The sequence below is a fragment of the Astyanax mexicanus genome, chromosome 18 (assembly GCF_023375975.1).
Source record: "Astyanax mexicanus isolate ESR-SI-001 chromosome 18, AstMex3_surface, whole genome shotgun sequence".
NCBI lineage: Eukaryota > Metazoa > Chordata > Actinopteri > Characiformes > Acestrorhamphidae > Astyanax > Astyanax mexicanus.
This window is the reverse complement of record NC_064425.1, coordinates 25,914,760-25,941,539: the sequence shown is the minus strand read 5'-3', so window position 1 is coordinate 25,941,539 and position 26,780 is coordinate 25,914,760. Positions and strand designations below refer to the sequence as shown.

Sequence of the window (26,780 nt, the reverse complement as noted above, 5' to 3'; positions counted from 1 at the left end):
TCACGCAAGTTACACTCAATTCCAAAAGTGCCTAAACACAACAGATTACATATTTAATCACTAAATAAACAGTACTGTCCATGTTCAAATAAAAGCTAGACATTTAAATGCCTTTAGAATCTCGTGTTCAGTTGTTTCTATCATTTTTAGAGATGGAGGACATGGCAGAAATAATTGTTGACTAATAGATTATTCGAACACATAATCATCAGATTATTTGAGTACCAAAATAATCATTAGTTGCAGCCCTAGTTTAAAGTGATGATCTAATATAACATTGAGAACATTAACATGCATGTTCTTAACAGCAAATGAGTTTTCATTGTCTGATTATCCAGGTTTACGTAAACATGTTGATCAGATTACTGATTTTCCTCAGTAGCCAATTTTTTTTTAAATGCATGTAAATGCACACAATGATTTCCACTAATGGACTTATAGAAAATCATTTCAGATGGAACCAACTGCCTGCAAATGAGTCTGGTATGTAGAACTTACCCAACACCTTAAGCTCAGTGAAATCTGGGTAGGTGTAGATGTTTGCTCCACCTAGATCTGCTCTGAAGTAATACCGCCCAGAATGCTCAACTCCAACATTGTTGATCTGCAACGTGCAGTTCTTCTGAGATAGGTCACCCAAGAGCCTGGTCCGGCCTTTGTAGCTCTCATGCACAATGTCTGTGCGGGACTTATAAACCACCGGAGGGAAGAGTTGCGGGTATGGCTGGCCAAAGTACCAGATACCGTGCGTGCCCCGATAAGGTCTGACAGCGGAGGGGTACATGAATGTGCATGGGATTACCACACAGGAGTTAGTCATTGCTGAGATATCCCTGGGCATCCATACGTTCCACTGAGCTCTTATATCTGTACGAAAAAAGAAAATAAGCTTAAATATAGTATAGATATTCTTCTTAATTATCTATTAATGCCATATGCTAATGGAACGGCATAAAAGAAAGAAATGAATTATTTTATTACCTCTTATAAGCAGCAGTAGAGGCAGCAGCAGTTCTAAGCACTTCATGGTCGTGGTTTAGTTTAGGACCATTAACCTTAAAACAATTCAGGACAAATGTTTTTAGTCATCAAATGAGTGAACAAAAAAATAAAAAATGTATGTTTAAAAAACTTTAACAGATAAATGATAGAAATGTGTGGTTCCTAGGGGTAATGTACATAGTTTGCTATACAGCAATGTATACAATGACATTTAAACAAATATTATCCAAATATTACCTATTTTCAGAGTTTTTTTGTACTAATTGTTTCCTTTTTTAAAGGAATATACAATAAAAACAAATGTATCTAAATGTTTATTGGTTTGGACACATATTTTTAGGGAAAGGCATCTAAGCTGCCGTTTGCCAGTTTAAATATGTTCATTTGTTTGTCATATTGTACTCATAAGTTACTTTTTTATTTTACTATCTTTATTTCACTCAATATACATTATATATTTATGTACATTTACAGTGCTCCTGTAACACTGCAATTTTCTTTGGCATCAACAAAACAAGTGAAATAGAAAAAAAGGGGACAATTCCAAAAACCCAAACTTTTGTATCCAACAGCTATGTAGCTAACAGCACAGCTAAACTGTGATACATTTTATTTACACCCTCAAATTTTACAAACATACAGGCTTTTAAGACTGCATTTTAAAAAAATCAACCTAATTTCAAAAGAACATAAAGATAATTATTATAAATAGTTAATAGTAGCTATCACTAGAGGCTATCAAAACAATGCTAGGCTATGCCATGCTATACAGAGCTTTTCCAATACACTCGTTATGGCAGTATTATCAGCTGGTGTTTACAAGAGCTTCTAAAAATTAACCTCAACGTCAAGGAGACCAGTAAAGCCTACCACTAGAAAACTAGAGAAAGGCTTTAAACTATATGCCTATAAACTATATCATACCTACACACTACAAAAATTTTTTTCTTATATTTTACGTTAGCCCACATAGCTCAGCATTAGCTAGTATAGCTAACTAGCTTGCTAGGTGCATTATTGATAGTTTCTCCTGTTATCAAATGGAAGTCTAATAAAATGCTAGTAATAATAATAACGCAAACTATAATAATCATTATAAAAATAATTAGACAAATGCTGGCTATAATAATAAAAATGCTAGCAATAATAATAATAATAATAATAATAATAATAATAATAATAAAAATAGTACAATTTATAATAATATATAGCTATAATAATAATAATAATAATTCTAGCTATAATAATAATAATAATATCAAGCTATACTAATAATAAAAACGCTAGCTATATTAGTAAAAAATAAGAATACAAATGCTAGTTATAATATTTTAATAATATTAATAATAATAATAATAATAATTAGCTATTATAATAATAACAACAATAATAATAATAATATCTCGCTATAATAATAATAATAATAAAAAATGCTAGCTGGTGGATCATTCAGGCAAGTACGCTGATCTACTCTCCCAAATACATGGAGCCTGGGTGCTGTAACGTTAATTATTCCATTTAAAAAGCAGTGGCGCTGCATGCTTTGCCAGTCGTCTCCAAGCTTCTGACGTTTCTGGTTTAACCAGGTAGTCTGGTATGAAATGTTTGCTACAGACCTTTAATATGGCGAAATGGTAAAGTGGTCCCGACTAATGTTTATAGCCACTGTTTATTAGATTTATTAGCTTAAAGCTTCCTTAAAACTTAGCAGACGCCGTGCAAAAAGGAACACAACAGTGCTGAAAACGGCTTGAAAACTTCACGCTGGATACTCATTTTGACCTCTCGCTAGTAAAAAATGTACGTTTTGCCTATACAGGCCAATGTAAACAATACAACCGGAAACGTCCGAGCCGCATTATTTGAAAACGGAAATGCGTCAGAGCCGTAAATGCAAGGAGCCCATAAGTCAAGTAGCTAAATAACCAATACAACAGAAGCAAAGCATATATATTTTTCATAGTAAAAATAACAGAAGGCTTGATGCATTCTTCACATACCGCCATACCGCTAGAGGCGCTGTGGAGCGCTGTGTCGAACAGCAACGCCAAAGAAGCACATACAACTCCCACGCTTATGCTAGCCAGTTAGCATAACAAGCTAACTAACTGGAGTAGCGTCAGCTTAGCTCTCTGTGGAGCCTCCTGCTGTCCTTCCTAGAGCATTGCTCTTTGCAATATGAGTAACTATAGCCCTTTTAAATGTATAAATACTGTAGCCTGAAGAATAATATTAATGCACACTGAACTGAATGTATTTGTTAACTGGAGAACCAAGGAAACTGTGATAAACTAATAAAAGGCTGCTTAAATTATTTAATGCCTCTAATGGCTTGTAAATTGATAATAAACCTATTTTATTATATTTTATGGAACTATTTAAAATATTTTGTTTTGTAAAGGAAACCGTGTTAAAGTTGTTGTCTTATCTCTTTTTAAGGTCTGTTTTTTAAATTCTTTAGTTCTGTTTTTCTGCTAATAAAATCTAATTTCTTCATATATTGTGTCATTTTGTGGGATAAAGTAAACCCAATAGTAAGCAAAGCCTTCATTTAAAGCCTTAATGTTTTATATTATACATACTCGTAACAGTACAGTAAGTCACAATCCTATGCTCAGTCATGCAAAAAACTATAAATAAATAATTATAATAGTGAACTGTGAAACCGTCAGAATCTTGCAAAATACTGTGAAATGCATTTCTGGTCATACCGCAGTCAGCTCTACCACAAATTGATAACCACAATGGGTGTTCCCTGTGACATCTTTTAGAAGAACAAAATATGCTCACCCTATTCTGTCATCACCAAAGAAAGTTCTTACATAACAACTGAAAAAAGACAGTTCGGAGAAGTGCCAAAATAGGAAAAAAACTGCAGCTACAGCTAATAAATATGCAAAATGTTACATTTCCATTTATTTTTAAAGGTGTGTCAAAACTAAGACTTCTATTAATCCAGTATAAAAAAAAGAGAAGTTTAACTTTTTTGTTTTAAGAATAAAAAGCAGCTCCCTTTAACCCTCATACTGGACAAGGTGCAAATATAATTACCTCCTTATTTTTTAGTGAAGGAGAAGTGAAAAAAGTGTTCTATAATGGTTTCTCGACAAAACCATAAGCCTATCTTCTGTTTCAGACTTGACAGATGCCCTCTGGTAGGTTATATATGTATTGATGTCCAATCTCAATTTCACAATCTCACTTACTTAAAAAAATAATGTTAAAACAGTTAAAATAAAATAAATTAATTTACACCATTTAAAGCTATTTTCTGCATTGTGCTTATTAGTTCATATTACTAAACTCAAAAGAGAACAAACTTGAACTGCTGGTTGAGAGTCAGACAGGCACAGACTCTGTTCTCTCTCTCTTTCTCTCTCCAACTCTCTCTCTTTCTGTCGTCTTCTTCACACACTCGCTGTGGTGGGCTCTCACGTCAGCTTAGCCGCCTTATTGACTTCTCTAAAAACAATAAAAAAAAGTGTGAGAAGGATCAGCCAATGACATTAGTCTTCCCCGCCAGCAAAAAGCACACACTCACAAACACACACACACACACACACACACAGACACAAACACACACACATACTTGGGCATATACATCAGATAGTCAGCACCTGCTTCCTACAGAGCTGCAGTGTGTGGGAGAACAGAATTGCTCATTATAATGGCACAACGTCAGCCTCTGCGTCTTTGACACACATACTGGTGGCACTGTTTGGTAAAATGACACATCATTCAGAGGTCATTAGCCAGAGCGGCGTGGCATCACCAACTGCTTCTGTTTAGTTTGTTTATGGGCTGAGGTGGCATGCTGTCAGAAAGTGTCCCCCAGTGTGTGTCATGCAAATACACACACACAATTTCTCTGTCTTTATTTTTATCTATTTTTTCGTAATTTCTTTCTTTGTCTGTGTCTAACCTTTCTTTCTCACTTTCTTTCTCTCTTTCTCACTTTTTCTGAAACGCAAAAACATACACACAGTCTTTAAGCACCCTTAAGAGCAGACGGGGACCACAGATGGTAAGCCTTGGAATGGATTGTTGACGAAATCTCTCTGATTATCATGTTTGAAAAGATCGTCTCCCTCAAGATAATAAGCCTCATGCACTGAAAATAAATAGATAAGTTTTGTTCATTTTTGGAGGAGTGGAAATAAATTGATGCTCTTATGTCATTCTCCATTTTCTAATCTGAAAGCAGTGAAGAGTAAACAGTGTTTATAGGCCAGATAGGCCTGTATTATACAGGTATGTTCAACACTAGTTTTTCAAGACCATGAATTTGGCTATTTCAGTTGCACACACACAGATTGTACAATCATTGGAAAGAATTGCCAGTAGAATGAGATGGTCTGAAGAAGCAACACATGAGCGTATGGTCACCATTTCCAATGCCAAGTGTTAGCTACAAGGGTACAGTATAAAGCCTTCTGGATTTGAAAGGACTGTGGAGCATTAGAACTGTGTTCTCTGAAGTAAGGAATATTAAAGGCCTTCTAAGAAGGCCTAACGATTTACATGAATATAAAAAAGATGTAAATTTTCCATCCAGTAAATTCATGCTTACAGTTAAACTATACATGATTACACCTTCAATGGTTAATAAGTACATAGAGTTGAACACACTCTTTATTTAGTTAGGACTACACAAGTAGAACTAAAGACATAATGCAAAAGATTAACACATGCAGGAATTAACCATTTACATTCTTTTTCCAAAAGTGTGATGAGTTTTGTTTAAAAAAATCCTCTTGAGCTTTTACATGTGTTCTACATACAGCTCTGGAAAAAATTAAGAGACCACTTCAGTTTCTGAATCAGTTTCACTGATTTTGCTATTTATAGGTATATATTTGAGTAAAATGAACATTAGTGTTTAATTCTATAAACTATGGACAACATTTCTCCCAAATTCCAAATAAAAATAATGCAAAGAAAGCAAGTTCATATTTATAAAGTTTTATGAAATCAATTTTGGTGGAATAACCCTGGTTTTTAATCACAGTTTAATGCACTTTGGTGTGTTCTCCTCCACCAGTCTTACACACTGCTTTTGGATAACTTAAAAAAATGAAAACAGTTCAGCTTGGTTTGATGACTTGTGATCATCCATCTTCCTCTTGATTACATTCCAGAGGTTTTCAATTTGGTAAAATCAAAGAAACTCATCATTTTTAAGTGGTCTGTTGTTTTTTTTCCAGAGTTGTACGTCACAGTCTGTGCTGTGGATGGGAACAGTAGTCTAATCAGGATTTACTGGTGGCAGCTCTTTACTGAAAGAGATGCTTTTAAACTGCTATAGCTATACAATGTAAAAAAAATATGCTAATATCTGTTACAAGCTATGAATTAAGCTTTGAATGTTTGTTTTTAATGTAAAATGAACTAAGAATATTCAGTGCTCACTATTTTTAGCTTAATGCTAACAGGTGAGTACAATCCTATAGGAGGGCTTCAAGCCTGAACTAAAGGTGTGAGGCAATCCAATAACTTTGTCTGCAATCCAGAGCTAACCATCCAGCTCAGTTACTGACCTCAGTAATGCTCTTCAGGCTGAATAGCAATAAATCCTCACAGTAATGTTCCAACATTTATTGTAAAGACTTGTAAGAAGGATAGAAGCTACTACTACAACACAAGGGAGATAAACGTTCTGTTGGGGAAGTTTTCCAGACAGGGGTTAAGCCTAGCCTCGTCTTGGACTACACAGTATTTTGAATGGAGATTTTCTATTGAAAGAAAATGATGACTAGGCTTAATCCCTGTCCAGGAAATATATTGACTTATATTTAGAAAAAGTGGAAAATAATTGTACATAAAGCTCTGAAAAAAAATAAGAGACCACTTAAAAATTATGAGTTTCTTTGATTTTACCTAATTAAAAACCTCTGGAATATAATCAAGAGGAAGTTGGATGACCACAAGCCATCAAACCAAGATAAACTGCTTGAATTTTTGCACCAGGAGTGGCACAAAGTTATCCAAAAGCAGTGTGTAAGACTGGTGGAGGAGACCATGCCAAGATGCGTGAAAACTGTTATTAAAAAACAGTTTTATTCCACCAAATATTTAAAATTTAGAAGATGTTGTCCGTAGTTGATAGAATAAAACATTAAATTTTACGTACACTCCAGAGCTGTATTTACATGCTAAAATAATTGTATTCAATTCAAACTCTCTAAATATTTTCATACAACCTAAATCCTGAAGTTCCTACATTTCTTAAAATAGAGGTTGCCAAATGGTTCAAACAAAGAAAAAACGTGTAGATCTCATAGAATGTATTATCTATTTATAAGTTGTCACAAATCTTCCTCCTGGAGATCTACCAAACTCCACCACATTGCACTGACCTTCTTAGAGTAAGATTAGTATTTGTTAGATTACAATATAATGTAGAATCTGATCTAATCTAAAGGTCACAGTGTTAACAAGCCTAAATTATCTTAAACTCACACTTATTAACAATAATCGTTTTTTTTTTTTTTTTAAGAACCAGCTCTATTAATGTTGGTTCTCCTGTGACATTGCTTTAAAGAACAATTTTGGCACCTCAATCTTTTGTTAATTATCTAATGCTTCTGTTGTCAGAAACTGTTATAAACCTATTATTAATATAATTACTTCTGTAATTACAGTTTTTTTTCACCCCAGTTCAACAAGACAGCTCAACAATCTATTCATGATACCTACAAAGTTCTAAGCAGTGTTCCACGGCTGCTCAGAGAACACATTAGTGCAGCTCGGGCAGTGAAACAATGCCCCAGTTAAACAAACAGAGCATTCATAGCAGACAAACAGCTCTCTCACATCATCACCAAAGCACTTGCCTCATACCAGCTCCGGCGCCCTGCTCTACCCCGGCCTCCTGGAAGCTAAAGCACGGCTCTTCCAGCTCCACTTCTCCAGTAACCCCACTGCGAAGGGACAGAGAAAAAGAGAGGGAGACAAAGAGACAGATAGGGAAAGATAGGGAGAGGATAAAGGGTGCATTAGCTATGGACTTGTGTGAATGCGTACTGTGGGTAGTCGTGAATATGCAGACATTTCTCCCCATGCTCCAAACCCACACCAGACATTCCTCTCTGGGTGCTATCAGCCACTTTTCCCCATTAGACTCGTCTCAAAGAGGCTTGCCTGGGTAAGGCTCTGGCCTACACTTCTTTGGTGTACACCTCCATGCACAGCCTAAACCGGCGGCATATCAAGTTGAGGATCTAAATTCTAAGATCTTGAATCACTTTTGTAATTTTCAGGTTGTTTTGGTGTAATTTTGCCTACTGCTGAAATTATTACATCACATTTTGTCAGCATGTTCCAAAACATACAAATACTGTCCGAGACCGTGCCTCCCGCTTTAAATGTAGACTTGATGGTAACACTTTCCAGTAAGGGTAGACTAATTAACAGTACATATGACAGCAATAAACATTGTGAAATGGTTATTTAATGTGTCAACTAATTATTAATTGCCACTAGGTAAGGCATTATTAATCATTACTAAACTTTAATGCTTAGTACTATAAATCATGTTGATTAATAATGAATTGTTAAAAAATTATTGAGGAAATGTTCATATCTTGAACATAATTATCATGACAGGTCTACTTTATACTGACGTATTTGAATATTTTATTTAAATAAGGTCCCAAAATCAAACCACGTATCTGACATCTTTTTAAACCGCCCAGACAACAAATAATCCCATATATCAACCATTTCTGAAAAAATCAGGCATTACTTCTTGTTTTATTTGGAACAAAAACTTAAATAGTGCACTATTTTCCTATATTGCTCAATTTAAAGTAAAATAAATAAAATATAAAATACAGCTCTGGAAAAAAATAAGAGACCACTTAATGATGATGTTTTTCCTTAATTTTACCAAAGTGAAAACCTCTGGAATATAATCAAGAGGAAGATGGATTATCACAAGCCGGAGCTGGAGTATAAAGGCGTAAAGTTATCACAAAGCAGTGTGTAAGACTGGTGGAGAGGAACATGCCAAGATGCATGAAAACTGTGATTTAAAACCAGGGTTATTTCACCAAATATTGATTTCTGAACATTATTAATATAAACTTGTTTTCTTTGCATTATTTGAGGTCTGAAATCTCTGCATCTGCATTTTTTGTTATTTCAAGTATTTCTCATTTTCTGTTTATTTGGAATTTGGTAGAAATGTTGTCCGTAGTTTATAGAATAAGACCACAATGTTCATTTTACTCAAACATATACCTATAAATAGCAAAATCTAAGAAACTGATTCAGAAACTGAAGTGGTCTCTTAATTTGTTCCAGAGCTGTATTTGATTTCTCATGAAAGGGACAAATGATTGATGTGTGGTTATTCATTTGAATTCGTTTGTAAGTATGAATCAGAAGATCCGTCCACATGAAAGCACAACAAGGAGGTTGTGTAAGGTTATGACACACAACATGCCACAGCACCCCACATACGAGGAAAATCCGTGCCCACACACACATTGCAGAACACTCCGTTATGTGGCTGTTAATGCAACCAAGTAGTGGAGTGACCTTTACAGTGCATCACTTGTGCGTCTGTCATTGAGAACCTCTATCATCAGACATGTGAGCTTTAACCATCCAATCAGAAAAGACTCTATGTGCCCTCTATGTAAAGCAGCGTCACAGTACAGCAGGGGTGCTACTCTGAAGCAGTCATGTGAGAGCTTCTGTCTGCTCAAATCCCATCAGTGACATAAAACATTGTATTATATTTGTCTCTTTAAAAAAATATTAAGGTGTCAGACCATTATTTAATTAATAACAGGGCTCAGGTTGATATGTGTGTTTGATAACATGATTGTGTGTGTTTTGTGCTCAAAAAGAGTGAAGGATTTCGTCCAGAACAGGTCTACGCACAGCTTGCAGCAGGTGCCCACTAAAATTACCAGAGCACCAGATGGCCTTTTATGAGTATATGACTGCCCCCTTGTGTGTACGTATGTATAATCACATGGGAGCTTCAGCACCTTGGGATTTACACTGAAATTAAAAGTGCATTATTAATAAAAAGGTACTATTATTGATACAATTATTGTCATGGTGAGTAGAGATCAATGATAATATCAGTATATCAAAGTAGTGTGGTATATTTTAAAATACTGTATTGATTCTTAAAGCTGATATCCGTAAGTTTTGGGATTTAGAGCCCTCTCTAGTCAGAATCTGCACCGAACATGTGGAAGAATCATTTTAATTCCAGGTTATGTTCAGTTAGAGAGAGAGAGAGAGTCAGAAACTTCTCTCCTTCGTTACTTTAGTTTTACTATGAGTGAATGAGCTACTGAGCTCTGAGGTTCCTCTTCTGAAGTCTCCAATGCTCCACCAGCCGCTCACATTCAGTAAAACTGATCCGGATTCTTTTTTAGAGGCTGTACGTGTGAGATAAGTACGTAAAGACGTGTGACATGGCCAGAAGAACTCCCGTGAAAAGCGTCCGACACCCCAGTTTCTAGAATAAATATATTAGGCTTAGCAGGGATGGTCCTTCCAGTAAACTTGTACCATAAAACACAATGTTTTTTCCTTTTTCAACTCAGAAATGCTTCTGCTTTCAGTTTAGAAACAAAATTATACGGACTGCCTCTTTAATAATAGTGTACAGGAAAGGTTAATAGAGTGGTTTTTGTGTCATTTTGGTGTTGTGTTTGAACGCTTGCCACGCTTAGATAGCAGTGTTGTACTGACTGGATCAAATTTTATGCATATGATGCTGTTTTTTAATACCTTGAAAGTTGCAAAAGAGATTGCTTATATTATTGTAACATATTGAATCTTAAGCAATGTATTGTGATACATTTGGAATACCAGTTTCTTGCCAGTAAACACCTCTAATAAAAAATAAAAAAGCCATTCAGGCTGTTTGCCATCAGCAGCTGGAGTCTGAGAGAGCACAATTGGCTCTCTCTGGGTGACTCTCTCTCTCTCCTCACAAGGTGATGTCAATCAGCACAAGGCATTTGCGATCTGAAGTATCAGAGCTGAGTCGCTGCGCTTTCCTCCAAACGCACTGGCTACTCAGTTATGCTACATCAGCACCAAATGGAACAGAGGCGGTGGTTGATTTCACATGTCATAGAAGGCATGTGCATCATTTTCCTAGTGTTGGGGGCACTAAGTAAGTAGGTTGGATTGTCAGCCTTGGATAATTACTCTAATTATGGGGAGTATATGTGATAAAATTTGAAATAAATTGATTTAAAAAAGAAAAATATATTTTTATTCTCAAATATTGCAATTATCTAATATTCGAGTAGGCATGTAATCAGCATAGTCAGAGTCCGAACTAAAACCAGATAAAGAAATAGAGTTGGATTTCACATTCTGTGAATGCGCAAAAAAAAACCAGACCATGGAACTGGAAATAAGCAATGTGTGTCATGAGACAAAAAAATTAATTGATTGAGTTTGAAGAATTTGAATAATCTTGTAATCTTGCCAATGGATGTTTATATTGCCAGATGTGTGCTTTTTTTAAACAATGTTGCTTGGTTTTTACATGTTGCTTACTCTGTGAGCTTCTTGATTGGTTGCAAACAAAAATCTGACTATTGTCTGACAAACTTTCATTATCTGATCATCTAAATTTGTGTTAACCCTTTGAAGTTCTGTAGTAGTTGGGTTATAAAGTGCATTCACACAACTATTGAGTAATAATTTGAGGTGGATTTTTAGGAATCAGAATAGGATCCGAATTAGTCAGATCTAGGCCAATTCTCAAGCACTAAAAAACTAATCTCGGGACAGACTTTATTATCTTAAAATGCAAATTCAGAGTCTTTGACCTTTTGTTTTAACTGATGATCTGACTGATGAACTTTTCCAGGTCAGGAGTAATGTTAATGTGTTTCCTGAAGTATAAAAAAGACCTATAAAATGAAGGTCCAGTTTTAAAAGGGCTGCTAAAAGAGAATCTACTCCTATTAACTAACACACAATCTAGTTCACAACAAATGCCTGTAAGATGTAATATTTTAAGGTTACATTTCCAAACATAATGGGATTGTAATGATTTTATAATATGAGCATTATGAGCAAAAGAAATGATAGTCATTACACTCAAGGGAGCTTTACTGCGTGTATTAGCACGTTAGCATTGTTATTTGTGTGCTGTATATGGTCTTGTAGTGAGATATGGGCAGATGGTAGACTCAGTAGTCTCTCTGTGCTGTGCCGTAGCTTCCTGCCCACACCTCAGGGTGGTTAGTCAGCGGCCCAGTTCCAATTCAGAGGGACCTATCGTGACTCTTCTCTTCCTATGTGCAGATAGGAAAATCCGTGATGCAGAGTGGGCGGTTGTTTTTCTTAATAAGGTCTGTCAGTCAAATCAGTTTCTATCTAAAATAGAGTTACTCTTGAGTATTACTTATATAAAGATAATGAAAAATAACCAAGAACTGAGCAGAATTCTAGATTACTTCTCAGAATTGCAGTATTGGTAATATCCAGTTCTTCAGTTTCACTTGGTCCAGAAGAGGCGTCAATGAATAATTGTAATTTATTGCATCCCAAGCTTGATATTCTGGTTGTTCTAACAAACCAAACCATGGTTCTTCAATTCTGGTTGTGAAGGGACCTAGTCTCCCTGTTTAAACACTACATCTAATTAAAAGTTTCACTACATTTTTACTAAATTTAGCAGTTTAGTAGTGTTTGAGCAGGAGAAAGACCAGATTTTGATGGATCCTGGCTCTGCAGGACCAGAGCTGAATGACCCTGGTGTGGCCTGGACATACAAAGAGCATTGTTACTAAGCTTAGGACAAAAAAAAAATCAACATTATTTATTCCTTCCTCTCTTGAACCCCAAACCACTAAGATACACATTCAGTCCAAATGCTGAAAACTAGATAAACAACACCTGTAACAGCACTTCAGCAATCAGAAACTGTACTGCAGATTCCAGTGCACTACTGAGACATTTTAGATGCAGCACAATGCATTAACTTGAGTAGTTCCAGGCCAATTTTATGATGAGTTGCTCATCATAGATTTTTGAGTTGGAATTTTTTATATTGGTAAATTTTGGTTTGGTTCTGAGAGTGATTATATAACATATAGGAAGGTTATTAAAATCATGTGCCTTTAAAATACTAACTATAAAAATACTGGAAAGTTTAAATAAATGTTCCTAATCTTTACTGGCCCATTCATTTTTAGGTGATTCCACTTTAAATGTTGTAAAAATTGCAAATTTGAAAAGAACATTAGGTCTATTATGCCTGTTAACAACATAAATACCCAAAGAAAACTATACAAACTAGTCAAATGGTGAGGAATGTTTAGTAGAATTTGGGGGAAATCAGTTATTCTTTCTTTATTTTACATTATTTTGCAACTAAGATGTGCTTTATTAAGACTTTTTATATGAATAATTTTTAATCCATAAATGCACTTTGAAAAGAACAGATTTTTCGCAAAATTGTTGATATGGTTATTCTTTGGAAAGGCTTATTGAACAGTACTGTAGCTGTAGTGTCCTGTCACTGCATGACACAAGTAAATCTGCCTGCTGAATACTACATGACTGAGAAGCATGAAGTGAGCTTATACCCCACCCCTTCCACCCCCTCCTTCACCTGAGCATCTCTCTTACTTTCTCTCTCTCTCTCTCTCTTCCCCCTCTCTTTCTCATTCTCCCACATACACACACATATACACTCCCAAACAAACACACCATCCATGTGCTGGCTCTGTCTTAGCAACATCTTGTGTGCTTATGCCAGTGAATCTAATCTTCGCCAAGACACCCACTCTCAAGATAGTGTCCAATAGAGCACGGCACTGTTATGGGCATGATGCCAAAGGAACAGGTGACCCGCTACAGTCTTGGGCACCACCAGAAGCCCCAAAGGAATGGGGTCAGATCTTGAAGAAAAACTGAACATGCTTAAATATTTGCATTAAACAATGCATTTAGTATAATATATTTAGTCTATATGTATAGTACACAGTACAGCCACATAGACAGGTATGTTTTTCTACAGTATAAATTCATGCTGCCCAAGTCTGGTCCTACTGGACAAGGTCTACCTGCATGGAAACCTTCTCTCAAACGTCTAATCCAATCAATTAATGAAGACCTCCAGAAACATCTGAATATCTGAATAATACAGTTGGCCACCTAAACTCTCCAGGTCAAGGCCCCACAACCCCTGTTAGCAAAACCAAAGAAATATAGTGTTTTCTAATCATTTTTAACTATAAAAGTTAAGTATTAAGTATTAATATCACCATAAAGACTCACCCGGTGAATTTGCCCCAGGCCTCCTCTCCTCATCCAATAGCGAGCATTAATCAGCAGCGCAAGCACCCGTACCCTGATACACACTCGCACACACCTCCTTACGCCACCCGGCCCAGGACCAACATCTCTCTCTCGCCTCGCTCTGTACCACGCCCCACCTCTCTCTCCACTCCCCCTATTCTATATGGAAATGTCAGGACCCGAGTGTACAGAGCATTGTTCTGACCCTCAGGCCATTCATAAACTGACTACACTGTCCACTGGCACAAAGAGGCCCAATGTTCTCCTGGCACAACAAAATATGGGTGAGGCAGAGGTAGCCCGGGCCTACCCGACCACCAGAAGAAAAGAAAGAAAAAAAAACAGAAGATGAAGGGAAAAAAAACCCTGAAAATAAATGATATGCATCATTTAGACTGGATGGAACGACAAGAATGCAAGAAGCTGTTTGGAGAATGGATGGAGTGGGGAGAGACAGGCAGAGAACGAGAGAGAGGGAGAAAAAAGATGATCGATGTCTTGGATCAGACTTTTTGGCTCCTTTCGGACTTCTCTGGTATGGTATGAAAGTTGTGACTCAGACCGAGAATCAACACAATGTTCCTCCAGACCATTTAAATATAGCTTTAAAAATGTGTCATCTAAATCAACTCGCGAAAAAAAACCCCACCACGACCACTCATGTCTGTTTTCCTGGACATGTGTTAAACATAGCTCATAATCTCATTATATTCATATTAGTACAGTGCTTAGAGTGCTTAGAGTGCTCAGTGTTGCATCAAAAAGATTTTTAATGATATAGATGTTTATTTTAGGCCAATATCTGATGCTATATTTATTTCACTCCAAAAGATGGATGCGTTAAATTCATTTCAGTATGCCTGTAGGTCAAATAGAACTTATTCAGAATTCTATTCTTGATTGTCATTAGCAGACAAATACAACAATATTTGACACAATTATGTTAAGAGCCCAAGGATGGCCTGAGTGTGGGTACATAACCCGCCATCCTGCAAACAAAAACTAAGTGCTCTAACTGCTGAGCCACCACTGCACCTAGCAATAGATAATATCAACATCAGCCCAAAAACATTGTTCTATTAAAGTCTTAAGGCATTTTTTTACACTTGAATTTACACAATGCCAATTCTTTGTTCCATTGATTTGTTAAAAGTCTGCCTCAACTTCCTGTAATTGGTCCGAACCATCTAGAACAGTGCTTTCACACTGCAGGTAAACCGCATCATGGTTCAGTAGATCCAGACCGAGACCATGTCTGTGATCAACCCAAACTCTGGTCCTTTGGTCCAGATTGTGGTTTGTGGCCCCTTTCACACCTACTGCTTTGGTTCGGACCAAAAGGAAAAGTTTGTAAGTCTGAAAAAGCATTCTTAGACTAAACAACAGTTCCAATGGTTTAATGTTTCATGAGCATAAATCTTGGGAAACTGTTTTTAACTCATTTGAAAAAATGAGACCAGAACAGCAGGGATGTATTTGCACACTATCATGAAGGAACAACTGCTCAAGATTACATGTCACAGTACCTACAGTATGACTCTTCAGTGTGGGATGGGTCCCCTTCACATTTTATAATGATTCGTTTGGACCCCAACTACACACACATTTAACATAAAATATTTGTTAACCCAGCACTGTTTCTGTTGTGTTACAAAAGAGTCCATTCCACTTGATTGATAGGAAAACACACATACCATTGAAAGCCCACTCTGGGGTTTTGTGGTTGCCTACAACAACTCACCACATGCGATTGAAACTGGAGGAAGTAACTTCAGCCCCATTGCCATAACACAATGTCCAGCTTTTTCTAAAACCTTACTATTTTTTTTTGCTTTATGCCCTCAAAATGAACCCTAGGCCATGTTAAATTAATGGTACAGTGATACAATAGCAGAAAGATTTGCCTTAATTACTTTAAGTAACAGTAGGCTATTCTTAAAACAATAGGGTATTCACAGAATAAAAAGTAAAATGAATATATGGACCTAAATGAGGTTAAATAAGGACTTGTTGGGATTGCTGAATCTGTCTCTAAAATAGTAACTGAATGAAGATACATTTGTTGTGAAGATTTGGTGTTTAACAACTTGAAAAAAAATGAAAATAATGTTTTTTGACGGCTCTGATTACAGTTGACCTTAACTCTCCAGGTCTAGGCTTAGGGGCTTTGGTAGCAAAACTAAAAAAATGTAAGTAACAATACCAGAACATAAGGACTGCAAGTGGTCCAGCGGACAAATGTGCTACCTCTATGATCTGGGTTCAGCATTTTGAATCCCAGATCATGCTGCTTTTCCTCAGCAGCCAGAGTCTGAGAGAGAGCACCAATGGCCATGCTCTCTCGGGGTGGATAAATGGCATTCTCTTTTGATGTGGTGCTGGTCAGCACAGGCAACGGGTATAAGCTGATGTATCTGAGATGGTTTACTGCCCTTTTCTTCCAATTTGGTTTTGTATTAATTTTTAAACAGTTTATGCGTTGGGTTGTTTAGGTATGGAGGTATTGGGTTGTTGATCTGAGGGTTGTGGGTTCAATAACCTTTAAAGCAGACCCTTGTGATTTTGAGCAAGGCACTCAAAACCGAGTAAGAGATGCATGTTGATGGACTGATGTGTATTCTACTACATGACACCATAGTACAGATGTGATGTCATAGATGGGGGTGTAGCTTACGATACACACACTACAACACTTATTCATGGTTTTCTCATCCGACAATAGTGGCCCACTTCTCAGCATTGACATGCTACACTCTAACACCTACCATACAACATGCAGACGCAACCACCACCACCACCACTACCACACACACACACACACACCCCTGCCCCTTGTGCCTCCACACACAGGGGCTATTGTCCTGGGAGTCGGAGCAGAGAACAGAGCAGGCCAGCTTGAGCCTGACACCACGCAACACAAGGAAGTCGATGTACACTGCTGATTGTCCCTCAAATCACAACAATTCCTTCTTTCTTTTTATCCTGATTAGCCACAATATTACTTTCAGCCTTGTTTTTTTAGAACTATTATTCTGCTTTCTCATCATTTTGTCATATAGCCTATGACATACATGCTCACCTTCACCATTACAACCATAGCATCATCACACTATACCAGCACACCCACGCCCCCCAGGAACGCACTCCAGTTCATTTGTTCAGGCCATGATGTCAGCGTGTCTCAGGCCAAAGCTCGTGCCCTGCAGAGCATGCTCCAGGGTTCCGAGTGGTGGAGAAAGGGGTGATTGTGTCTCTATTGTGTTTGGGGAGACAGGCTAGATGGATTGTGCCTGAAATGACAGACAGTTCTGTAGTTTCTTTGGTGAAATGGAAAGATGGATGGGCTGTCGAGGGAGGGAGGGGGGTGTCTTAGAACAAACTCACTCTAATGACAATGTGTGAAAGATCTGAATCTTCCTTCAAATAAACCATCTTTAGAGGCCTATGGTGAGGCGCAAGTGTATTTATAAGAAAGTACAAATCATCTCTTGGTACAGAAACTTAGGGCGTTTTCACACCTTTTGTTCTTTCTCTGGTTCGAATCAGTTGATGAGTTAGTTTACTTCAAGCGTTTTCTCCCTTTGTTGGGTTTGGTTTCACACAGACACAAACCTAAACACACCAAAAGGAAGACATAGAAGATGACGATGAAGGCGAAAAGTAAAAAAAAAAAGAAGGGGCAGGCAAGGAGAAGGATGAGGCTGTAGGACTTGAAGAAGTTTTAGAAGAAGATTTAAAAGAAGAAGGAGACGATTAAGAAGAAGGAATAGAACAAGAACAATAAAAACATAGATAAAGAAAGAGAAAAAAAGGTTTAGAATAATAACATTTTTAAAAAACGTCCTTGTGTGTGTAACAAGTGGAGGTGTACGCATGTTGAGCTTGAGCACTGTGCCCGCGTAGCCAAGAAAGGAGAATGAACGTCTGATGGTTGACTGTTGTCAGGGTTCTAATCAGTCAGTGGCACACCTGTGTGTTTTTATCACCAAAATAGCAATACGCCAGAAATTTACCTGCCCTGGTGAAAAAATATATACTTAATTGCACTTAAAACGTATTGAGAAATGTCTAAGTATGCTGTAAATATACTAACAGATCTATGAATTTACTTAAAATATATTATAAGTACAGTAATGTTATGCTTTCATCAAATGTTTGAAAATAAATTTAAAAAAGTACAATATAGTGTAATTAAAAAAATAGACTACTATGAAGTAGACTTTTAGTTTACTGTAATTCAGTATACTTCTAAATTATTTATTTCCAAATATACTTTTGTACTTTTTTAGCAAAGTGTGTTAAAAACAACTGTTAGAAAAGTAAATTTGTAACGTGCTAGTACAGTAGTACAGTATATTTAAATATATTTTTATACCTAATGAAGTATACTAGAAGTGTGCTACTTACAAAAGACAGGACTGTACCCTACTGTACTCTAATGTAAATATATTTATTTATATGTAAAAATTATCAATTTTTAGTACATTCCTAATATACCTGGTGTATAACAGTGATACAGTTGTAATACTCATCAAAAGTATTATAATTTTACTGTAAGCATTGTATTTAAATGTTACATAAGTTTATTTAAAATAGTTCCATTTTAATACAGTTAAGTTCATTAAGCACAATATAAGTACTATTTTAATACAATTAAAGTATAATCCGTACCAAAAAAGTTTACTATACTGATACTTAATATACTGATGAATAATTTGGCCACAAGTACACTTTAGTGCACTATAGCATAATAATGCTTATTATACTTTAATCTACTTTTCTTTCACTATTGTGAACACACCTCAGTTTCAGACCACCACACCCATTGGTGTAGAAACAGTATACTTACCATCACTGTTGCTATTTAAATGACACAGACAGAAGATGTGAAAATAGACAGAACGTAGGGTGCAAGATAGCAGTAAACATCACAACGCACCTTGTGCATGGTGTTAGATAGGGCTTAATATATATACATATATATATCAAAATGTTTGTGGACACCTTCTAATGAATGCATCCAGCTACTAAAAGTTGCATCCATCGCTGACTCAGATGCATAAACAGCACACCTAATCCCTGTAGAGTATTATTAATAGAATATGGCTCTCTAAAGCAGACAAACATTGGTTATATTGGCACCATATCGAATGGCAGGCATGGGAAAAATGCGTTTAAAGCCATTCAGTGGAACTGTGTTCTCTGGAATGATAATGGTGCTCCGTCCAGAACTTTTGAGATGAGTTAGGTGGAGATTATCCAACATCTCTAATGCTCTAATGCTTCCCTATAGCAATGCTCCAGATCCAGTAGAAAGCCTTCCCTGGACAGTAGATACAGTTACTCCAACAAAAGCAAGATAAATTCCTTTTAAATACCCTTGATTTTAGCTAAAACAGTGAATAAGCAGGTGTCCCAATATTTTGGACCATATAGTGTATTCTTTTCTTCAAATCTGACAACAGCCACATCATGCTTTCTGATTTCTGGGTGTAATGTAGGAAGAAACAGCATCTGTTTTAGAATAACAACTGAATCCATTATAACACTTAATGTAATTCAATACGACATCTCATTTAATGGCTAGTCTGTTTCAGCCAGCAGCCTGTTTTCCTTATCTGGGCAAAGCAACCACTATGAGTGTGTACAGCACCACCCACATGTGTACTACAGCATATCATTACACACTCAAGGCTGGAGAGCCTCACTTTACAAATACGCGTGAGATGCGCGCTTAGTGTGTTTACAGTGTGTGAGTGTTAAATTATTTAAACAATTAATGGGTCTGACAGGTTGTATAACTAAAAAAAAATAAGAATTGAGTTTATTTATGGTCTATTCATTTATTTATTTATATTATCCATCCATCCATCTATTCATTCATCTTCTAACTGTTTCCCCCTGGTCATGTTGTATCCATCAAATTTAATGCAAGGTACCATGCATAACAATTACTCATACAGTCACACTCACTATCAATTTAGCATGTCCTGATATCTCACAATATCTGTTTTTGGATGATATATTGTCCCAAATTATATTTTTTGTCTTTTAATCAATTTTGATGATTTTATACCACTAAATCCATATGCTGATGGGATTAGTTTCTCAGGGGGTCCTGTGGTAATTTCCTCTTTTATAGGGGGTCCTCTGTGATTTAATTCCCGCCCAGAATGACCATGTATTTGTTTTCCTTTGGCGTCCTTTGAAGAAAATTACAGGCTAAATTACCTACAGTTTTTCACTGAACTCTGTGGTTGTCCGGTAATTTTAGTCCCGTCCGGATGCACACCACTGAGTTTCATCACCTCGCGTTTAATAAAATAAATTTGTACACTGCTGCGAACCGCAATTACACTTTGGGCACGCGTTTCAATGGAGATCCACGTAAACAGCAAGTGGAAATGGAGGAGCTACTGAACGCGATGTCATGTGACTAAGAAAGCCTGAAAACTCACTGTCCTCCGTTTTTTTCAGTTGTGTGAACATTTTTTTTTATAGACGTCCCCCTGAGAAACCAATCCCATCCGGATAGGGCTTAATATATTGAAGATATAATATCATAATAATATAATTATAGAGCAATTAAAGAGCAATGAACATTTATTTAATAACAATGTATACATTTTTGTACTTTTGGTTCCAGTTATATCTACCCTCACTTTTACGCTGTCCCACTTAATTGGACTCTGGCAATTGTTATTTATACTGTATCAAAATGTCATGATTAATGGACCAATAGAAATGCTTAAAACTGACTTGGAATAAAGCCATTTTACATTTACCTTTATTAAAATGAAGGAAGGATATTTGCTCTTCTTATAAAGTTGGCATGAGGGCTGCACAATAAATCATTTTAGCATTGTCATCACATTGTCATTGTAGATACATTACATAATATGCAATGTCATGTAGAGCAAATTAAAATGCAGACAGCCACTGCATTTTTAATGACACATAAACCAGAGACAAATTATATCCCCCCAGTATATCATATTAATATATAGCTCTGGAATAAAATAAGAGACCACTAAGAAGTATGTGTTTCTTTGATTTTACCAAACTGAAACTTCTGGAATATAATCAAGAGGAAGATGGATGATCACAAGCCATCAAACCAAACTGAACTGCTTGATTTTTTGCACCAGAAGTGGCATAAAAGCAGTGTGTAAGACTTGTGGAGGAGAACATGCCAGGATGCATGAAAACCGTGATTTTGTTTTTATTATTTCAGCCATTTTTCATTTTCTGCAAATAATTGCTTCGATGACAATATCTTTATTTGGAATTTGGGAGAAATGTTGTCTGTAGTTTATAGAATAAAACAACAATGTTAATTTTACTCAAACATATACCTATAAATAGCAAAATCAGAAAAACTGATTCAGAAATCTGAAGTTGTCTCTTAATTTTCTTCAGAGCTGTATGATATTTTCTTCCACTCATAAACTGAAAAAAAAAAAATCATCAAGATGTTTTTGTAAATATAAACTTAAAAACAATCAATCTCTGAAACCTCCTCTACAAATAAATTTACATTCTTTCATATCTAAACTTAATTAGGAGCCTTCCACTTAAATAATTACTAATTACTAATCATGTATGAACTATGCCATAATATAGTTACAGTATTTGCAGTGTCCCTTAGATAAAAGCAGGCAGGACAAAAAGCAGGATAAAAAAAGGACAAGCCACCAAAAAACATAATATACTTTTCTGTTTACTACATCATAACCTGTTATTCACTCTCAAACAAACCAGCTACAAAAGTGTAGAACTACAAATCAAAGACATACAATCTTGCACACTAATGGAATCACATTTCTAGCATTAATTTGTGTACAGGCGGATGTTGTAGGAAAACCTTAGGGAAAACAAGGCGGCTTACCTTAGAGGATGATCTTCACTCCGTAAACAGCCAGACCAAAATGCCAGCAATGCCTGTATCATGCCAATCTCTTTCCCTATGGCATCTGTGCTCCAAAGCCCTCCCTCTCCATCCCTCTGTTTTCCAGACCCCCCGCCACACTCGCTCTCACACATGCACACGATTAGTGCAGTTAATCAGCTCTCACGATATATATTTTTGGTTGGTGTGCGCAGTGTGTGGGCAGAACTGTCTGGAAAGATGTTATAAGAGATAGTAATTACAAAGCATACACAGAGTTTCATGCAATTAGACTGAGTATTAAGTATTAAGATTAATATTCTTCATTGACTCACTGATCACATTGCCCTAATCCTTTGTTTTTACTGGTAGTTATGGGGAGCACCCTTATTGGTATGCCAAGTGATGCACAGTTAAAAAAAGAGGCAGTGGCTGTTTATTGTATCTTAAGGTGGATATGCACCAGGAACTAGACTGCTTATATTGTAAGTTTTTTCACCCACAAGAGAGGTCTGAAATTTTTATTCTAGGTAAAACAAAAAAAGAAAAAAAAAACCTTTTTATTGCATTAAATAAATATTTGATCACTTATGAACTTGCAAGAATTCTGGCTCTTCTGGCTCTGTTTTTCTTTAAGATGCTCTCCTATTCTGCACTCATTACCTGTATAAAAGACACCTTTTTACACAATCAATCAATCAATCACACTCCATCCTCTCCACATGGCCAAGACCAAAGAGCTGTCTAAGGACACCAGGGCAAACCTCTAGACCTGCACAAGACTGGGATGGGCCACAGGACAACCAGGGGCGGATTTTACCACCACGCATTTGCTCGGGGCCCCAGGAATCAGGGGGCCCCCTGCTGGCCAAAAATGCTTTATTTTTTTTTGTACATGCAAGTTAATCTAGGCGAGGTAGACCAAGGTAGCTCGGCACAACCATGAAACGGTCTTATCCCAGCGGTGCCCAAAAACAGAAAGAAAAATAAGGAAAGGAAGTCCAGCACAGAAAGCTTTTTTTCTCTTTTTTTCAAAACAGCAAGAAATGAATCGTCTGATGAGGATGAGGCACCTGAGACAGCTAGGTTGTCAGAGTTAATATTGCATTTTGCTATACAAAAGAATCCATTTAATAAGGGCCCCCGGAAAAAAAACATTGCTTGGGGCCCCAGAACTTCCAAATCCGACAGACAAGCAACTTTGTGAGAAGGCAACAACTGCTGGTGCAATTATTAGAAAATGGAAGAAACACAAGATGATTGTCAGTCTTCCTCAGTCTAGGGCTTCATGCAAGATCTGGCCTCACGGGGAAAATAAATCAGCCCAGAACTACTCAGGAAGACCTGATCAATGACCTGAAGAGAGCTGGGACCGCAGTCTCAAAGATTACCATTGGTAACACATTACGTAAGACCGTAAGGTCCCCCTGCTTAAGCCAGCACATGTCCAGGACTGTTTGAAGTTCGCCAGTGACCATCTGCATGATCCAGAGGAGGCATGGGAGAAGGTCATGTGGTCAAACAGACAAAAATAGAGCTTTTTGGTATCAATTGCGTTCACCGTGTTTGGAGGAAGAAGAAGAATGAGTATAACCTTAAGAAAACCATCTCAGCCATTAAGCATGGTGTTAGAAACATCATACTTTGTTTTTCACAAAGTGAACAGAAAAGGTCTTGGAATTGCCTGGACTGTCTCCAGACCTGAACCCAATAGAAAATCTGTATAGGAAGCTGAAACTCAATGTTGTTCAGCAACAGCCCCAAAACCTGAAAGATCTGAAGAAGATCTCCATGGAGGAGTGGCCCAAAATCCCTGCTGCAGTGTTGTCTTGTAAACCTGGTTAAGAACTACAGGAAACATCCTCTATATTGGCAAACAAAACTTTCTGTACCAATATTAAGTTAAATTAAGTTAAATGAATAAAAAATAATACTAAGCAGAAGCATTTTTAAGTGGAGAAGGGATAAAATATTGTGTTTAATGGTACCAGTGTGCTGAAACGACCATTCCTGCTAAGCCTAATATATTCAAAAGTGTCTGACTGAGCTCTCTCTCTTTCTCTTTGACTGAACATAACCTGAAATCGGATTCATCCACTCTGAAAGGACACCGCATCACACCCACCCAGTTTAAAATGATTCTTCCGCATGCTCGGTGTAATTACCCATTCTCACCAGAAAGGGCAGTAAATTCCAAAACTTACAGAACAAATAAGTTACGGGTACTGACTGGAAGCTGTCCTGGAAAACCACTGTATGACCTTGGCCACCATGCTTAAGCTTAGTTTCAGGGTGTTAGCAATCTTCTTATTGCATATGCCATCTTTGTAAAAAGCAACAATTTAGCAATTATACATGAGAGGGAGTGCTATAACGTTTAATATTGGCACTGCTTACACTTTATAGCATGAACCTGTCTATTATTACCCGTGTATTATTGAGACTATACCACAGTTCTATTACCACTGTTTATTAAAAGATTTTGAGTTAAAGAGGATGAGAAAATACTGTTCGGTTATAAAAAAAAAATCTGTTAGATTATAAAAACTCCACAAGTTCAAATAGTTCCATTACTGCTCTGTTTGTAGCTGTGCTGTTTGGCTTGTAAGCGCTGCACTATGGAGTTATTTTTAGAGTAATTCCAATATTAAACTTATAAATAGTATTTGCAGAAATATGAGGGGTGTATATCTTTATATTACTAATATGTAGTACACATACTAATTATAATACACTATGCAATTCCTGATTGGTTAAATAGAGCTTAGACTGGTATACTAGCAGCCCCTGGAATGAAAGGATGACATCCACCTTGTTTGTCTACTGAAGATGAGTCACAAGATGTGGTCACTGCCAGCCATCCTGTTCTGTTTCACTCCAAAGTAACGTCTGCTTTAAAACACCAGATGGACCAAAGTTGAGTGTGCACTTCTTTTATTTATGGTATACGTCCTTCTAAAACTGAAGATGCATCTAGAGACAAAATGGGGATCTTTAGAAACCCAGAAAGCTCAATTTCCAGGATAGATAACAACACACAACACTTAATAATAACACACATGACTGGTGACCTTCTAAGGTTAGCAACCAGAAACCCTAAAAATGCCCATAAACCAACTCCAACCTTTGGAGACAAGAGATACTGATAGAATTTCTGACCATCTGCAGATCCATGGATGGCAAAGAAAGGGAAATCACAGCATGGCATCAGTCATAAAGGCCCTTCTGCATGATTCTGGACAACAGCTTGTATATTAAAGCAAAGTAAACATTTGGTGGAGCTACAGCACGTCACTCTTGATGTATATGCAGACATCAGCAGAGGTACAGCTTAATTAAGAGTGGACGGAATCATATCAATTTTATTATTATTAATTAAAACATTAGCCATATGACTTTATAAATGACATATCTTTGACAACTCTGTAATTTCACAAAAGAAATGTGAATTTTATAACAGTATAAGAATCAGTAACCCTAAAAATTGATTCTTGATTGATTGGTTTTGCAGAGGGTCTTCTCACTAGTTCTAGATTCTAAAGCTTTTCCAGTGAAACATCCAGTGCCAGCTCTAACTGTCCAAATGTTTGAGGACACTCCTTTTAATAAATGCATTTAGCTACTTTAAAGTGCAGCTATTTAAGTTTTTTGCTGCAGACACAGATGTACACATGCACATACAGTTTATCCAACCCCCTTTTGAGAAGTACGTCCAAAAGAACAAAAATTAAGAGACCATTTATGAGTTTCTTTGATTTTACAAAATGGTAGTTATTCACCTTATTGAGGGAATTACAGAAAACCAAAATCTGTGGTCTTGGGCAGTTCTATGATTCCACGATTCTGACACCATGGTCTCAGTAATGAGAGTTACAATCCTAGGGTCCTACTGCTAAGGCATCAGCAGCCAGAACCTGAGAGAGAGCACAATTTTGCCATGCAAAAAAATGGGGCTCTTTTCTCCCATCAACCCATTGAGATACTGGGCAGCACAGGTGTCTATTATCTGATGTATTGCTGCCCAAGACCATTTACCAAAACATCTGAAATATAATCAAGAGGAATATGGATGATCACAAGTAATCAAACCAAATGGTGGCATAAAATTATCCAAAAGCAGTGTGTAAGACTGGTGGAGGAGAACATGCCAAGATGCATGAAAACGGTGATTAAAAACCAGGGTTATTCCACCAAATATTGATTTCTGAACTCTTAACCTTATGAATATTTTTTTTCAGTCATTTCTCATTTTCTGCAAATAAATGCTCTAAATGACAATATATTTATTTGAAATTTGGGAGAAATTTTCATTGTTCATTTTACTCAAACTTATACCTATAAATAGCAAAATCAGAGAAACTGATTAAGAAACGGATGTGGTCTCTTCATTTTTCCAGAGCTGTATATGGGTTTTAAAGCACCAAACTGTTTTTGGAATGATGGTGCTCCATCCAGTATATTTGGGAGGATTTGCAAAGCTGAAAAGAGGTACTGAATACCCAAACAAATCTTTAAAACAATGGTCCCACTGATCTAGCAAAAGGCTTTGAGACTCTGTTTCATGTGAAATTTAAAGTATTTAAAGCAATCAGTT

At 36.7% G+C, this 26,780-nt stretch overlaps 1 protein-coding gene across 5 annotated transcripts in view; it reads right to left on the bottom strand.

Moving 5' to 3' along the window:
• The window catches only part of mag (myelin associated glycoprotein), a 38,311-nt gene extending 16,039 nt beyond the window's left edge, over positions 1-22,272 (bottom strand). For 2 of the 5 annotated variants that reach the window (XM_022685105.2, XM_022685167.2), the window contains exons 1-5: positions 14,278-14,401; positions 7,843-7,922; positions 4,323-4,464; positions 982-1,055; positions 499-867 (exon numbers count right to left, since the gene is read on the bottom strand). In XM_022685105.2, coding sequence (XP_022540826.1) covers positions 499-867; positions 982-1,027 — 415 coding nt within the window. In that variant the 5' untranslated portion in view covers positions 1,028-1,055; positions 4,323-4,464; positions 7,843-7,922; positions 14,278-14,401. Of the gene's footprint in view, positions 1-498; positions 868-981; positions 1,056-4,306; positions 4,465-7,842; positions 7,923-14,277; positions 14,404-22,186 lie in introns of those variants that run through there. The other 3 variants (XM_022685032.2, XM_049467170.1, XM_022684998.2) reach the window with 3 other exon arrangements.
• Positions 22,273-26,780: the final 4,508 nt, after the last annotated feature.